The sequence below is a fragment of the Theobroma cacao genome, chromosome 1, assembly GCF_053813885.1.
Source record: "Theobroma cacao isolate CCN51 chromosome 1, ASM5381388v1, whole genome shotgun sequence".
NCBI classification, from domain to species: Eukaryota; Viridiplantae; Streptophyta; class Magnoliopsida; order Malvales; family Malvaceae; genus Theobroma; species Theobroma cacao.
In genome coordinates, this window is record NC_142639.1 from 15360371 (window position 1) to 15374445 (window position 14075).

At 38.0% G+C, this 14075-nt stretch overlaps 3 protein-coding genes across 3 annotated transcripts; 2 read left to right on the plus strand and 1 right to left on the minus strand.

The window, feature by feature from the left end:
• The first annotated feature begins 720 nt into the window (after positions 1-720).
• Positions 721-2196, plus strand: LOC18612638 (Lactoylglutathione lyase / glyoxalase I family protein). The gene is made up of 2 exons (XM_007049541.3): positions 721-1112; positions 1770-2196. The coding sequence occupies exons 1-2, from the start codon at positions 847-849 to the stop codon at positions 1987-1989; spliced, it is 486 nt and encodes a 161-aa protein (XP_007049603.3). The 5' UTR covers positions 721-846; the 3' UTR covers positions 1990-2196.
• A 1801-nt stretch (positions 2197-3997) lies between these two features.
• LOC18612639 (putative lipid-transfer protein DIR1) lies at positions 3998-5504 on the minus strand. Its single transcript, XM_007049542.3, has 2 exons — positions 5091-5504; positions 3998-4189 (listed from the first exon to the last, which is right to left on the minus strand). The coding sequence occupies exon 1, from the start codon at positions 5436-5438 to the stop codon at positions 5139-5141; it is 300 nt and encodes a 99-aa protein (XP_007049604.3). The 5' UTR covers positions 5439-5504; the 3' UTR covers positions 3998-4189; positions 5091-5138.
• Positions 5505-10593: 5089 nt separating this feature from the next.
• On the plus strand, positions 10594-12760 carry LOC18612640 (pathogenic type III effector avirulence factor Avr AvrRpt-cleavage: cleavage site protein). Its single transcript, XM_018118914.2, has 4 exons — positions 10594-10829; positions 10991-11194; positions 11919-12086; positions 12219-12760. The coding sequence occupies exons 1-4, from the start codon at positions 10605-10607 to the stop codon at positions 12270-12272; spliced, it is 651 nt and encodes a 216-aa protein (XP_017974403.2). The 5' UTR covers positions 10594-10604; the 3' UTR covers positions 12273-12760.
• Positions 12761-14075: the final 1315 nt, after the last annotated feature.

Sequence of the window (14075 nt, forward strand, 5' to 3'; positions counted from 1 at the left end):
GTTACATGTATGAGTTTTAAGTTTTAATTTATAAATTTATAATTATATTTTTGAGCTATAAATTATAATTATCAAAATTAAAAAAACTTGATAAAAAATTTATATGTACCACGTTATTACTTTTCGGAGGATGAAAAAATATTAAAAAAAATAGAGGTACAACTAACAATATCGTAAGAAATTTTGTGTTAAGCTCTAGCACCACTACAAACTCTACACAATTTCACTTGCTAAAAGAGAAAAAGAAAGCAAAGAAGATTATGACGAAAGCAAATTAACAAGGTCTTTATCTTTCTTTTTGCATAATTTTACCTTTATCAATTAATTGAAATATCTTTTGGCAATAAAAAAGTCAATCGGGTTGCTGAACTCGGGTTGCGGAGAAGCGTCTAAGCCCGATCCAAGTGGAGCCTGGGCTTTCATACTTAAGCGGCCACTCCAGAACGATATTTATTTCTAAATGGACGAACTGTAGCAGCGGCACTGGAGAGCAACAACGCTGACTCTGATTAGTCACCACTCACCAGTAAGCTTGAGTGCATCACACGCCAAGGGCATTTTTGGTCTTTGAAGATGGCTACCGATGTAGTAAACAGACACGACGATTCGTGATACAAACAAGCAGAGGACAAAATCGGAATCACAAAATTTGTTTAAAATCCCAATCTTATCCCTGAACGGTTCCGCTTCCCCGCTTCTATAAGTACACCCCAACCTCACTTCCTCCCCTTTGTCATTGCTCTCTATTTGTTTAATATCTCTCGTTTTCTCTTTCTTAGGGTTGGGTGGGTCTGTTACGGTCTTGTTCTTTTTCTCTCAGCAAAAAGCTTCTGCTTGGTTTCATCAATGGCGCAGCAGGAGGTGCAAAACGGAGGAGTGGAGAAGGCAGTCGCGGTGAAGTTCACGGCCATGAAGCCACAGCTGATGGTGGAGGCACCGAAGGCAGTCGATGCAGTGCAGTTCTACAAGACCGCGTTTGGCGCTGTTGAGGCAGGCCGTACTGTTTACCCTAAGCGCAAGGCTGAGCAGGAGCTCCCTCACATCCTCTCCGCTCAGCTGGAGCTTGCTGGCTCTACCATTCTCGTATCTGACATCGCCGAAGACTCGGCTCCGTAAGCTCCACCCATCCTCCAGCTCTTTTCTCTGCTAGTATTTTCGTTGTTATAGCTGATTGTGCAGTTTGTTTGCTCTTATGATGGTGTGATGCTTCAAAATTTAGCTTCTGCTTTTGTTCACTATTTTTTCTAGCCGGTTGTTTGTTGAGTTGCTTGTTTGGCGTACATGTTATATGAGAGCCTGCTGTGATATTGTTTTCGTTTGGCTAGGAAACTTTTTTTTGCACTTATCTTTTTTCTAATTTTTGGTAGTTAAATGAACACCGTTAACTCCTGATTTTACGGTTTCGTTGTTTAAAGCTCCAGTTTCTTTAGATCTGTATGACTGAAGATTATGTATGCCTTTTTTTTTTATATTTTCTTTCTCAAACATGCAATTCCTGAGTATTCCGTCAACGATTGATTTTTATATAATCGCATCCTGTTTGGTTTTCACTGCTTTACCTGTTTGCTTTTTACTGAAATAATTTAACCGAGGTTATCACAATGTTCTGCGTTATTAAAGCTCGTTATAAAGTTTTTGTACCAGTATCTGAAGCCGTTATTTGTCTGAGTTTCGCATCTATGGTTTACTCATTTTTTTCCGATTGTCTTGTTACTCCTTTCGAGTCCCATATTTGAGTCCTTTGCTTTTTGCGTGTTTCAATTGAGCAGGGTGAAAACTGAGGGGAATGGATGTGTGCTCTGCCTCGAGACCGAGGACGTGGAAGCAGCTATTGCCAAGGCCGTGAGCGCTGGAGCCGTTGCCGAAGGTGAGGTTACTGAGGGTGAAGGCGCGTGCTGTGGTGGTCGCGTGGGCAAAGTCAAGGATCCCTATGGATACGTTTGGCTCATCTGCACCCCCGCCAAGAAGTGCGTTGACGTGGAAGCTTAGATGCTGTCGATCTTTGATCTACTTTTTTCTAACTTTCCTTTAATTTATCTGTTATGGGTGGGACCCCGTATCAGGAGAAAAGGGTTTCTAGCCGGTAGGATTAGGTGATCAATAGGGTTTAGGCTGTGGTATTGGATATTTTGATACTGCTCAGTATGAACCTTTGGTAATTTTGAAGGGAAGTAGAGACTTTGGGATCTCTTTTAACCGACGGCTGTCAGTTGCTGTTAATTAAATTTCACTATGTTTACCGTTTTTATATACATTTTTCTGTTTGTAGATGTAGTAGTATTTCACAGCAAGTTTATTTCATGTTACGTCGAGTTGCCCGATAATATGCTGTAAGGGTAAGAATGACTTTTCAATATCGTTGTTTTGGATAGGGTTCTGTGTCCGTTTTGCAGTGGTGGTTTATGGTTGGTGGCGGGGTCAACGATATTAGCATTAGACAATGAGCGTAGGATCTATTCTTTACCTTAATTGTTAATTAATGGCTATGTCTTATTTTACTGTAAATAAGCATAAGTGCAAGCGTGATCGTGATTGTCTTTATGGTGACTAAAATATAAATTGCTTCGAGACGTGGACGAAAGAGAAGGTCCTTGGGCAGGGGGATGCGAGAATAAAGTAGAAAATTGGCTTTGACGCATAAGTACGGTAGCGAGTAAGTTGTGGACACGCGTCCATTGGGTGTAAGGCTGTGTCCGATGAGACTTTTGAAATGTGCAAGGTCGTGGTGAATGGATAAGGTCTCTAGTGGTCCCAACAAGGGTGGGGAGGGGTTCTCGTGAACTCGTGATGGAAATGTGAAATGTGGGTGAATTTGTCATGCCTCCTTAAATTGAGGACTCAAAAAATTGTTTTAGCAGATGATTGTCTTCACAAATTAATGGAAAGGAAAACACGTAGATATAATATTCACTTTGCGGTCAGTATCCCTTTTTTTTTATGCAGATGGTGGTCATTGCCCCTTTTTAAGTTTAAAGGAGTACATTTTGGGGAGCATGTCATTGGTATGCTAACTTGTAGCTAACTAGCACCGCTTTAACCCAGGCCGCGAGGCAAAAAGACGAGAGCTACATATGACGAGGGGGGGTCTAAAGTAATTCCTCACGTTACTTTAGGATGGTTACTTTGTATTATTATTGTGCCTGTCTTCTTTTTTTACGTGTATTTTTTTATTAAAAAACATAATTTTTGTTTAATCCAATCCTACAGAGTTAAAACTTGATCTGCTTCGAAGCCCTTTGTTGTTGTTGTTGTTCTCTTTTATTATTATTATTTTCTCCTGTCTCTTTTTGTTGTTAATGCATGTGACGTCATGAACTGGTTTCGCTCTCTCGTGGGCTTTGTGCCCCTTGGGCCTTCAAGGATGGATTCGGCAATGCATTTTTCTCCATATCTTGTTTTTTTTTTCTGTGAGGATTGCTAGTCGCTGCTATGGCCAAGAGAGTGGGGTCTGGCATTCTACCAACCAAAAAACGAGATAGTGGCTCTGGGTGGGGTTGAAAATGGACAAGGCCCACGAAGAGAACTCATGATCAAACGTTTTTGTTCAATAGATGTGTCAAGGATAGCATCCTTTTCGTGGGCCTTTAAGTTAATCCAACGCTCAACGTGGTAACTACTACAGTAATGAGACTTGCATAAAATGGAGGATTCACTATTGGATAGCTTTAACTTTGGAAGTCATATATTTGGGCCTTTACTGGGTGGGGTCTGAGCCTCAAAAAGATCTAATCTCAAGTGAGAGTCACGAATCATCACAAATAAGAGGTGAAGAGTCACGCCATAACAAAGGGCTACCTAGAGCACACATCTGTCTCGGATGCATGGCGGCCTCATTAAAAGAAATGTTGAATCCATGACTAAACTTTTGGGTTCAACTGTGATCTTAAAGCCAATCTCTCTCGCTCCTTTCCCATTTTTAAGAACATTGAAATTTATAAATTTTTTGCCTCTTTCTTTTGGTTTTTTCCATTGAAAGAACAAGGAGAAAATGAGCCAATTGCTTCAAATCTAGTAAACTTCAAGATCCTGAGTTAGAATTCAAAAGAGCAGAAGCCCACTTGTCCTTACAAACTTCAAGTAAACACATAATACACACAGATACAAGATTTGCAAACATCTTCCACACCAACATAGAAAACCTTTTGAAAGGCTGACAAACATGAAAGCATCTTCTTTCTCCTCCGGAAACCTGAAACAAAATATAAATAACATTTCTCAAAGATACATAAATAAAAGATGGAAATGGTCGCTAATAACTAATAATTGGCATTTGGGGTAGTAGTCTGGCGGGAGATCCTAATTGCTTAGCTACCTGACTTTTCTTGGTTTCTTTTTTTTTAGGGTGAGGGGGGGCAAACCATGCGGTGAATTGAGAGCAAGACAATTGGGCCTACAAGAATGGTGGATTGGGGCTGTGGGCCGGGCGGGAGATATAGTTTCTGGGTCAAAGGTTGCGTGAAGCCACCAAGTGTTCATAGGACCAAAATCCTGAATGTGACAACTGACTTGTGGGCAAACCGTGTGGTGAATTGAGAGCATGACAATTGGGCTACAAGAATGGTGGATTGGGGCTATGGGGCGGGCGGGAGATATAGTTTCAGGGTCAAAGAGTACGTGAAGTAACCAAGTGCTTATAGGACCAAAATTTGATGCCCCTTGTCTCCTCCTCCCTAGCTCTGGGAATTTGAAAGGATGGAGGTCAATTGTCCGGGGCACAGGTCAGTATGTCACATTCATGATTTGATTCCTCATGCTCATGGTTGTCCTCGGATAGGCACTGAATATGACATATGGCACCGTCAAAACTGACATGAAATATTCTCCACTACGTTGACGTGAAACCAAATTATTAAGGAGACATTATTTTCCTTTCATGGTGGATGGAATGGCACATCAAAAACATTAGTAATCATATCATAGTACTAGAAACAGAAAATTTAGTAATGATATGACCATAGAAATACAAGGAGAGGTGATGGAAGGATGTGTTGGGGCTTCTGGATTAATGCGACATCTTAGAATATTAATTTGGAGCAAAGGGTTGTTAAACTTATTGATTATGAAGAATGAATTTTTAAAAGAGCACGTACCACTTTGCTAGTGATTGCTTTGTAAACAAAAGGAGAGAGACGGCTATCTTAGCAATTAGTAGGCATTTGGAGATTGCACTTGGGAGGTAGACTCAAGGCAAGCATCGGATCAATCCCAAAAGACGGCAGCCACATTGAATTCTTATAAGAACACAAGCATGCCAGGTCGGCCCCTTTAAGCGCCTCGCAACAGTCAGGTGAAGGGTCGACTGGGTTCGGCTGGGTCACAGATGGCTTGCAGTCCGCCAGACCTTTATCGTCTATGTCACACAAGGTCATTGCCCTTGACCCCTCAAACATTAATGCAACCATTATCAACATTGAAGCAACCAACTTCCCTGTAGCCATTGCTTTTTCGTTTTACTACAAGCTCAAGCCTCAAGAAAACAATGGTGAGCCTGTGTCTCAAAAATTTTGGGGCCTTCATATATACTGATGACAAGATGAGTTGAGCACCACGAGTTTTGGACCCGTGATGGAGAATTGTCCGGACTCGAGGGTCACGGGTGGTTCTCGGCCCACTGCTTTTTCTTTTATCTCTGTTTTGCATCGTCCACTGCCCATTGGCTTTGTTTAAGAATTAAGATGCTTTGAGTGTAGGTGGGTTCTATAACCGCCACATAAAGACAGAAAGATTTTGATGGATTTTTGTAAGTACACAGACTTGACGAATATTATGTGATGTGTCATTGATTTTGAATACATGTTTTTAGCTTTACTTGAATTTGCAATCAAGTCTTCATAGTGTGCATGGAAGCGAAGAGAGTACTTTCAGGTTATAAAGGAATTTTAAGAGGTAAGAGGGTGTATAAATTATTGCCCATGGCCATGGAGACGTTGAGGACTCATGTCTTGTTTTCAGGCTATGGAAAGCAATAGCTGCAGTTTGTTCTTTTGCTGGCTGGGATATGTACATGGAAAGTATAAACTAGTTCAGGATGCTATGGGAATGATATATCCAGTGTACTTGAAACCATTTCTTCTCGAGTTTAAAATAATCCCAGCCTAAACACTCTATTCGTGCAAAACCACGTGGAAGAAAGAGCTTTCGAGCTTGCAAACATTCCAGCCACTAATCACTGGCGTCTAACAATTATCATGCGATCATGTGAACCACCAAATTTCACTATATATATATATTTATTTATTTATTTATTTCTATTTTCTTTACTTTTATTTTTTGAAGCCCAAACAAACACCATCTACATAGCTAGAGCTTAACAAACCAATGCCAAGCAACTCCTACTACTTGTCTTCCTTCCTTAGAGATAAGGATAATTTCTTCTATAAAATCTTTTCTCTCAACTATAAAATTTTTGATGGAATTCAATTGGTTTTGTGCAAATTTTGATGAAGCAACATAATCTACACATATTTTTTTTCTATATATATTTCATTAATGAATAATTAACATTCTAATATATATTCAATTTGATGTGAGATTCAATGAGCTTGTGCTTTATTTATGACATCCTCCCCATGGAGATCCAAAATGCCATGTGAGCACAACTTGTAATGTTTCTCAAGTTCGAATAAAATCTAAAAGTTGATTTTCATACATTATTTGGATCTCAACCTCATTTTTTTTTTATTTAAGGAAAAGAGAGATTTTTAATTTTTTTTTAAAAAAATATAATACAAATACTTATCATTGACTCAAAATAATAAAAGAATATTCATTAAAATATTTTTATGACTAATTAACTAGGCAACACTTATAAGAAGTTTCTACTTCCTAATATATATGCTAACAACTAGCTGTCTGAAGTATCTAATTCAATGAATTAAAATGTTAAATATATATATATATATAGAGCCACAACACATGATGCCAAGTTAATTAGAAGCGACAAAAATCAATGACCACATATATAATTAGTATATTAATTATTGGTGCATCGGATAAAGTAATAGAATTGGAGGGTAAAAATCAATAATGAGTGCCAATTAATGATTGCAGAGGGCCCCCTTGCTTTTCTCTCCGAACAACGATTACACCCGCTACTAAAGCTCCTCTCATTCAGCACAACTTTTTCTATATTCAGACCACAATTATTGAGCTATTTGTTTTTTATAGTCAACCAATATCAATAGGCCCAATGGTTCTGACTGATAATTAGATGCTTTCTCTCTACAAGCCCATCTCATCTGAGGGTTGGTCTTCTTTCTTTGCTTCCGTTTCCCCCTTTTTGCTTGTAAACCGTTCGCCATTTAACTAATTAGGGCTGCATACAATTTTCGTTCCATTTTTGGTTGATGTTTTGTTTTATTTTTTTAAAAAAATTAAAAATAACATAAAAAATTACTATTTAATTTGGTTCGGATTCAATTGATAATTTATGAATAAAAATTTGAACCGAATTAAATTCATATAATTAATATCTGAATTGCGAATCAAATACAATAAAGACCCAAACTAAACCAAATATTTACTAATTAAACCGGTTTTTTATTTTGTTGCTTAATTAGCCCTATGTATAATAAGGAAGCTGGATTTAATCTTAAATAACCTCCAAATGACATTTACAGCAAACTTTAATTAGTAAGTAGCACTATCGTTAGCTTGGTAATACAATTGACAGATAATGTCTTTTTCTTATTCATGTACATGTGGTTGCTTGTGCATTGAAATTTAAATCCATAATCTGAACTTTCTCAAGATAAAAGGTATATTATTACTATATGATTACACAGGCATATTGTGTATGAGTTAATATCCTTATATTGTATTTATTGGTTGATTTATTTTCTTTAATTACCCCCCCCCCCCCCCCCCCCCCCCCCAAAAAAAAAAAAAAAACTGACCAGCTTGACCCAGTGGAGGGAACAACCGGGGTAAAAATTTGGCAAATGAGACAAGTAGTCCAGCTGCCTAGAGGTAGAAAAAGTCATAGCAGTATATACCGACCCTGGAAAGATATGGTAAACGTTAGATGATGGTTGATGGTTCAATTCACGCAAAGTTGCAAACCTCTCTTCTCAGAGAAAAAGGAAAGTTCATTCAAACAATACAGGACAAACAACAAGGAATAAAGAAGAAATTCATGTATTGTAGTGCCATAGCTGTATAGAACCTTGCGTTTTATTTCTTTCTTTGACGCCCTTTTCATTTTCTTGAAGATGGGTTTTCAAACTACATGATGTCTGGATTCTCCATGACAATTGACAAGAGAGTGAGTGAATCATTTCTTTGTTTATCCTTTGTCCCTTCTTTTTTCCCCATTTTTTATTCAGAGTGAGTTAGTTTCATGACTTGTAACTTTGGGGAAACCTTCTTTGTTTGGTAATAGAGAAACAGTCTCATGAATTTCGATCCTTAAGTTGTATTAGCAAAGTTGTTAACCAGAGCATATATGGTGTACGAATTAGTGTATGGGAAGAAGATAAAGAAGAAGAAAGTTTCGGGCATTGTCATGTTTTGTCTGTTTGCGCTTGTAATAAAATCTTAATAAAATCCAGTTTGACTTCTGAAGGCCAAAAGAAAAAAAACACTAAATTTGGATAAAAAATAGATACTTCCGAATCTGGGGCATGCACTGTTCCGAGGTATGAAACAGAACAAGGTTCTTCGGAAAAGGTTAATTCACGTCAAATCGTGAATGATGTCAAGGTTTTTGTGGTAAAAATAATGAGTTCAAACGTGCAATCTTCGATGAAAAAGCACAGCAGTTGCTGGCATTTTAAGCAATGCTTTTCCTACGTTCCTGCCTGGCTGAAAATGCTCCAACTAATGACCCAATAGGTTAATGGTGAGGTCCGATGTATTGTTCGAGTATCAAATGGCTCAAATTTTCTCAGTTGACCAGAGCATTAGACAATTCGAAACCAAATTTTGACAAAATTCATGAAGAATTTGTGAGAAAAATAGTAGACATAATGATAAAGTCTTTGAAAAATGCAAAGGTGGTGATAGTTGCAATTCATGCAAAGCATTCTTGAAAAAAAAAAAAAAAGATTCATGCATACGATAGCAGACAAAAGATAAGCAATAAAGAAGGAATTCATGTTTACCAGTGCTACAGCAGAAACAGGGCCCTCCGCTTGTAACCTTTCCTCTTATCTTTTTCTTCAACTTCTTCCATTTCTTTGGCTACTAGCCTCTCGGTTTTGAAAGTTGAAACTAACGGTATGGCTAGAATCTCCATGACAATTGACGAGAGAGTGCTATTCCTTTTCCTTCTTTCTCTCTCTTTTTGGGGTTTTCATGCTAATAAATGCGAGTGAATCTGAATCCCATTACTTGCGCCTCGGGGCAACATACTGTTTAAAATGTAAACTGCGTTTTTGATTTTTGGGGGGTGAAAGAGGAAATTGCATTAAGACAAAATAAAAGTAGCTTACATCAAATATTGCATCAAAAAGAGAAAAGGAGTAGCTTACATCATACATAGTCGTACAAATTTTGATCCCTTGAGTTTTATGGAGAGGAATGTTAAGCTAAGGGGCTAAGACTCATTAAGAGCAAGCTTGTTATTTGTTAAACTATTTCCTTTTGTCAACAAGAAGAAAATTCTGCAATTGGGTCATTGGCCTAAACCTACTCTATCACTTCTTTGCCGTGTACATATATAGATGCTTTCCTTTTCCTTTCATCCCCTTGCGATGTAAGCAAAGCATAGGTAAACTTGAGAGTGAAAACTGTTAGAATGTGTATAAACAATTAAGGCTTTGGATGGAATGGAAGAAAATGAAGAAAGAAATAGGAATGGTACTGATTTCTTGCATAAATGAAAACATTATCATCAATTTGGGTAGGCTAAGAAAACTATCAACTGATGAAAGGGCACAGCCCAAAGGGAAAGGGTTTAAGTAAGGAGTTAATGAAAAGCTGAAAGGAGCAAAGGGCAGAGCTGGTGTGCACATGTCCTTCTCCAAATAAACTGCAAAGATAATATATTCTATTTAACTGGAGCTTTGTCTCCTGCAAGTTTCAACTTTAAAAGACTGTTACCTTCCCAGTACCATTTATACCCAGTTGCACTGTTGAGTGTTGACCTCTTACTGACTTCATCGTCATTAACCAATTAAAAGATAGATAGGTATATGTATTATTATATTTCAACTTTTTCAATCTCAGCCACTCTCTTGTGCACAAAGCACCAAGTTTTACTGGGCTACGCGTGTGGCGTTAAAAAAGGCCAAAGCATAGCCTTTGCTTGCTTGGAGATTTGAGAAATCCACAAATCAAACCAAAAAGAAAACAAAACAAAAGAGAAATCAAAGCCTTGGAATATACGTTCATACGTTTGATCAGCGGCAGACTAGGCAACGCAAATAACCCTACCCCTGTGAAAAAGTTAAAGATGGAATATTTTAAAAGCCCAAATCAAAAGCAACCTAACCTTGTTACTTCTCTCTCTCTCTCCGCCTTTAACCTTTTTTCTTTACCTTACCTTACCTCTTTGTCCTTCTGTCTGCTACTGTGAAACTTCGTTATCTGGGTTACTTTCTTTTTACCTAACAGAAGTTTTATTGCTTTGGATCCCCCATGCCCCTACTCCCCTACTTTACCCTATGCTTCCTCTCTCTCATAGCGTCCCCCTCCCCCATTTTAAATTTGCCAGAATTCCCACGCCCATCCAAGAAAGAAACAAGAGAAAGAGAACACAAATTGGAAACTCTCCAGTCCAAGTCTCCTCTCTTTCAAAGGGCCTCTTGATCTCGAAAGTCAGGTCAATCTCCAAGATATTCCACCACTTCTTTCTCTCTCTCTCTCTCTCTCTCTGTCACAATATGGATGTAAGTATTAGAGCCTGCCCTTTTTCCCCTGTCCATCACTACGCTTCGAATAAAGTTTCAATTTTATTCTTCTTTTGGTTAACGTGTGTATGTGTTTTTTTTCTCTTTGGTTTTGTACTTGCATTGTTGTTGCTGATGAGATAACTTTTGTTTTGTTTTAGGATTTTTATAGAAGGAGCCATGTTCCAGCTTTTGGCAGCTGGGATTGGAACAATGACCTCCCTTTTACTCAGTGTTTTGAATCAGCTAGACAAGCTGGGTTGCTTCGTTACAGCTACTCCGAGGATCGCGATTTGTATGTTGCTGGTGATCTTTATGAGAATGACGTCGTTACTCCTGCCATGATTGTTGTTCCTCGCAGAAGGGTAAGTACTAAGCGCTAAGAAGAGGAAGAAGAAGAAGCTTAAGCCTTAATTTTTCTCATGTTCCTTGTTTTCTTTTTCCAGTTTTCCTTTCCATATTGAAGCTGATTTTTCTTGGTAGTAGAGTTTTATTCTTTTCTTTTCACCTGTGCATGTGCATTGAGATACTTGGTACTTTTTTTTCCTTCGGATTTTATGTTTATTCTTTTCATGCGTGTGAAAGGCTATGATTTCTTGGAAAGAACTGAATTCTTCATGCGTGGTTTTGTGAAAAGGAGTTCCTGGTTACAAGAAGGGATCCAAAATGTCGAAAAGGAAAAAGAAAATTTCACAAAAGAAGCTCACTTTGTGTTAATTTAATACAGAAAGAAGCTCACCAAACAATGTGAGAAACAGAAACTGCTATGCTCAAAATGAGAGGCATAGCAGCACCCATGTGAAGGAGGAAATGCAATTTCAGCTTATTAGCTAAAACATACCAAAATGCTTTCCAATGCCGGTGGGGACCAAAGGCTTTTTTGGTTTCTAAAGTCAAATTAATGTGACTTTGTTTTAATATTTTGTTTTGAAAAAGAAACAAGAAATCTTGTCCACTATCTTTACTCTATTATCAACAGAAATGGGATGGTGATGGAATGATGATGCTGAGTTGATAAACATGCATTGCCATGTCTCATCCAAATGATAGTAAATGGGTGTTTTGGTAAATAACGTTTGAAATTTACAGACAAAAGTACGTCAGTCGCATGTTAAAGAAGGGAAAAAGCAAAACTGGGAGGTCAGTGACGTGAAGGAACCAGCAAGCCCCACTCCTCTGCCCAGGCCAACGCCCAAACCCGTTGATGAAGACCTCTACAAAATCTCCCCTGAGCTCCTTTACGCAAAGCCCAAAAAGGTAGGCTCCACTCTCCCATTATCTTATCTTAAGCTTTATAATCATTAATCCATGTTACCAATCCTGCTTAAGTTAATATTGTGTACAGTCAAGTTAAAGTTCTGATCCTTTTGTTTTTTTTATTTGATGCAGAAGAGAGGATTGGGTTTCTTTTCAAGCTGCTTGGTGCCAACTTGTGCATTGTGAAGCTGCCATTCCCAAGTGCTAAATTAAAGCTTATATATATATATAGGATCACGTAAATATAGGAGTTGAGACGAGTTAATGGATATGCCTTGGGATGGACTTCTTTCCCTTCCCTTTGTATATTAGGGGGGATTATTGGGTTAAGAAGAGAATTGTTATATTGATTATTACTATTATCATCATTATTATCATGTGAGGAGCAGAATCTTGTTGTCAAGGAGAAGGTTTTTTCTTTTAAACCCTTTCCTCCTGTTTTTATGTTTGTATGGCTCAATCTTTTGGAGGCTCTTACAATGGAAAATTGGGAATCTTGGTTGACCATATTCGGAATGAAAAAGTATAGTGAAAAGAGAAGAATGCTGGTTTCTCAAGATTTGTATATTTCCTTTGAATTCCTATGATGTAAAAACAGTTCTCTGCATATTGTACTACCCTTTTTTAGCACTTGAAATCAAATCTATGACTATGAGATTGAGAGCAGATGTTAACATAGACCACCACATACATCATGAGAGAGAGATCACGTGATTCTTTTGATTGTTAAATGCATGTTCTGGGAACCATTTTCATGGGGTTTATATTTCATTTTGGAACCCTTCCATGGATTACTTTTGGAGGAATGGGGCAAACCCTTTTAACAGGTTTTACAAGGGAAGGAAAAGGAGGAAGAAACAACAGTTTTCGACTTGACGGTGGTTGGAACTTGAAAACCTTTCTCTTTTTGGGTTGTTGCAAACGTCACGGGCTACGCCTGAATCTGTATCATCACTCAATTCACTGCATCCTTTTTCTCTTCTTCCACTAGGACTAAGATAGGGCATTAAGGGAAAAGCAATGGGGGCTTAAACAAAGCATACGTGCAAGCAAGAAAATATATACATACTATAAAGAAGAGTCTTTGCTTTAAAGTTTAGACTTCAGAGAGAGAAAAAAGGAGGAGGAAAAATATAAAAAGAGGATAACTAAAAGAAAAGAGAAGGGGATATACCAAAAAAGTGATAGTCCACAAAGAAATTAAAGATAAACCGCATCAAAATGGATCCTTTTATGTGTAGGCCATGCACACTTCTTTTCTTGAAATCAGGAGTGCCACTGGGGCCATTGCCACTGTACCACATGGGCTAGATCACCTCGGAAGCCCAACTTCTTTTCCAAAGGATTTTTCTTTTTCCCTTAGACTTAATGCAATCTGCACTTAAAGATACTCAATTAGTGATACAATCCAATTTTACTAGAATAGTGATGGATGGAAGATGATGTGCCTTAAGTCTTTTCTTGTTGATTCATAGACGCCAACTCTATTATCAGCTGTTTGTGTGCCATGTCCAATCCAAAGTATCTAGTAGTGGTCAAATTGTGAAGTTTACACCACTCTCCCCCTCTTTGTTTTTTCATACTATTGAAAGGAGAAAGGTACGTATAGGGTACTTGGCATTACAAAGAACGATAAATCTACCATGTACTTAATTAGTACATTCACGCGTACCAAACATAATGCTTAATAAGTACATATCCTTGAGGGTGAGTTTGGGTTTGGCTCATGATTAAAATCACATGGAAAGGTGTGTGGTTTTTGTCGACTTAAGGTTTTTTTCGACTGCAAAGATAGTGCTGAAACAAGTGTAGCTAAGGCATTTACATGATTAAACTGCTCCCTTACCTTGTAATAAGTGTATAAAATTAATTTATCACGCGTAGATAGTATAACCCTATATCTAGTTATCATTCACAGCTAAGATTTGGATTTGGATTAATGATAGTCATCATCTGTTCTTAGTGACAAATTAAGTCCAAGATTCGGAT

What these genes read in the sequence shown, in the direction of transcription:
- LOC18612638 (XM_007049541.3), top strand. Translation starts at nt 847, where the DNA reads ATGGCGCAGCAGGAGGTGCAAAACGGAGGAGTGGAGAAGGCAGTCGCG. An exon ending in ATCGCCGAAGACTCGGCTCC is followed by an intron (nt 1,113 to 1,769) that starts GTAAGCTCCACC and finishes TCAATTGAGCAG; the next exon opens with GGTGAAAACTGAGGGGAATG.
- LOC18612640 (XM_018118914.2), top strand. Translation starts at nt 10,605, where the DNA reads ATGCTTCCTCTCTCTCATAGCGTCCCCCTCCCCCATTTTAAATTTGCC. An exon ending in TTGTTGTTCCTCGCAGAAGG is followed by an intron (nt 11,195 to 11,918) that starts GTAAGTACTAAG and finishes TGAAATTTACAG; the next exon opens with ACAAAAGTACGTCAGTCGCA. An exon ending in TTTACGCAAAGCCCAAAAAG is followed by an intron (nt 12,087 to 12,218) that starts GTAGGCTCCACT and finishes TATTTGATGCAG; the next exon opens with AAGAGAGGATTGGGTTTCTT.
- LOC18612639 (XM_007049542.3), bottom strand. Translation starts at nt 5,438, where the DNA reads ATGGCTACAGGGAAGTTGGTTGCTTCAATGTTGATAATGGTTGCATTA.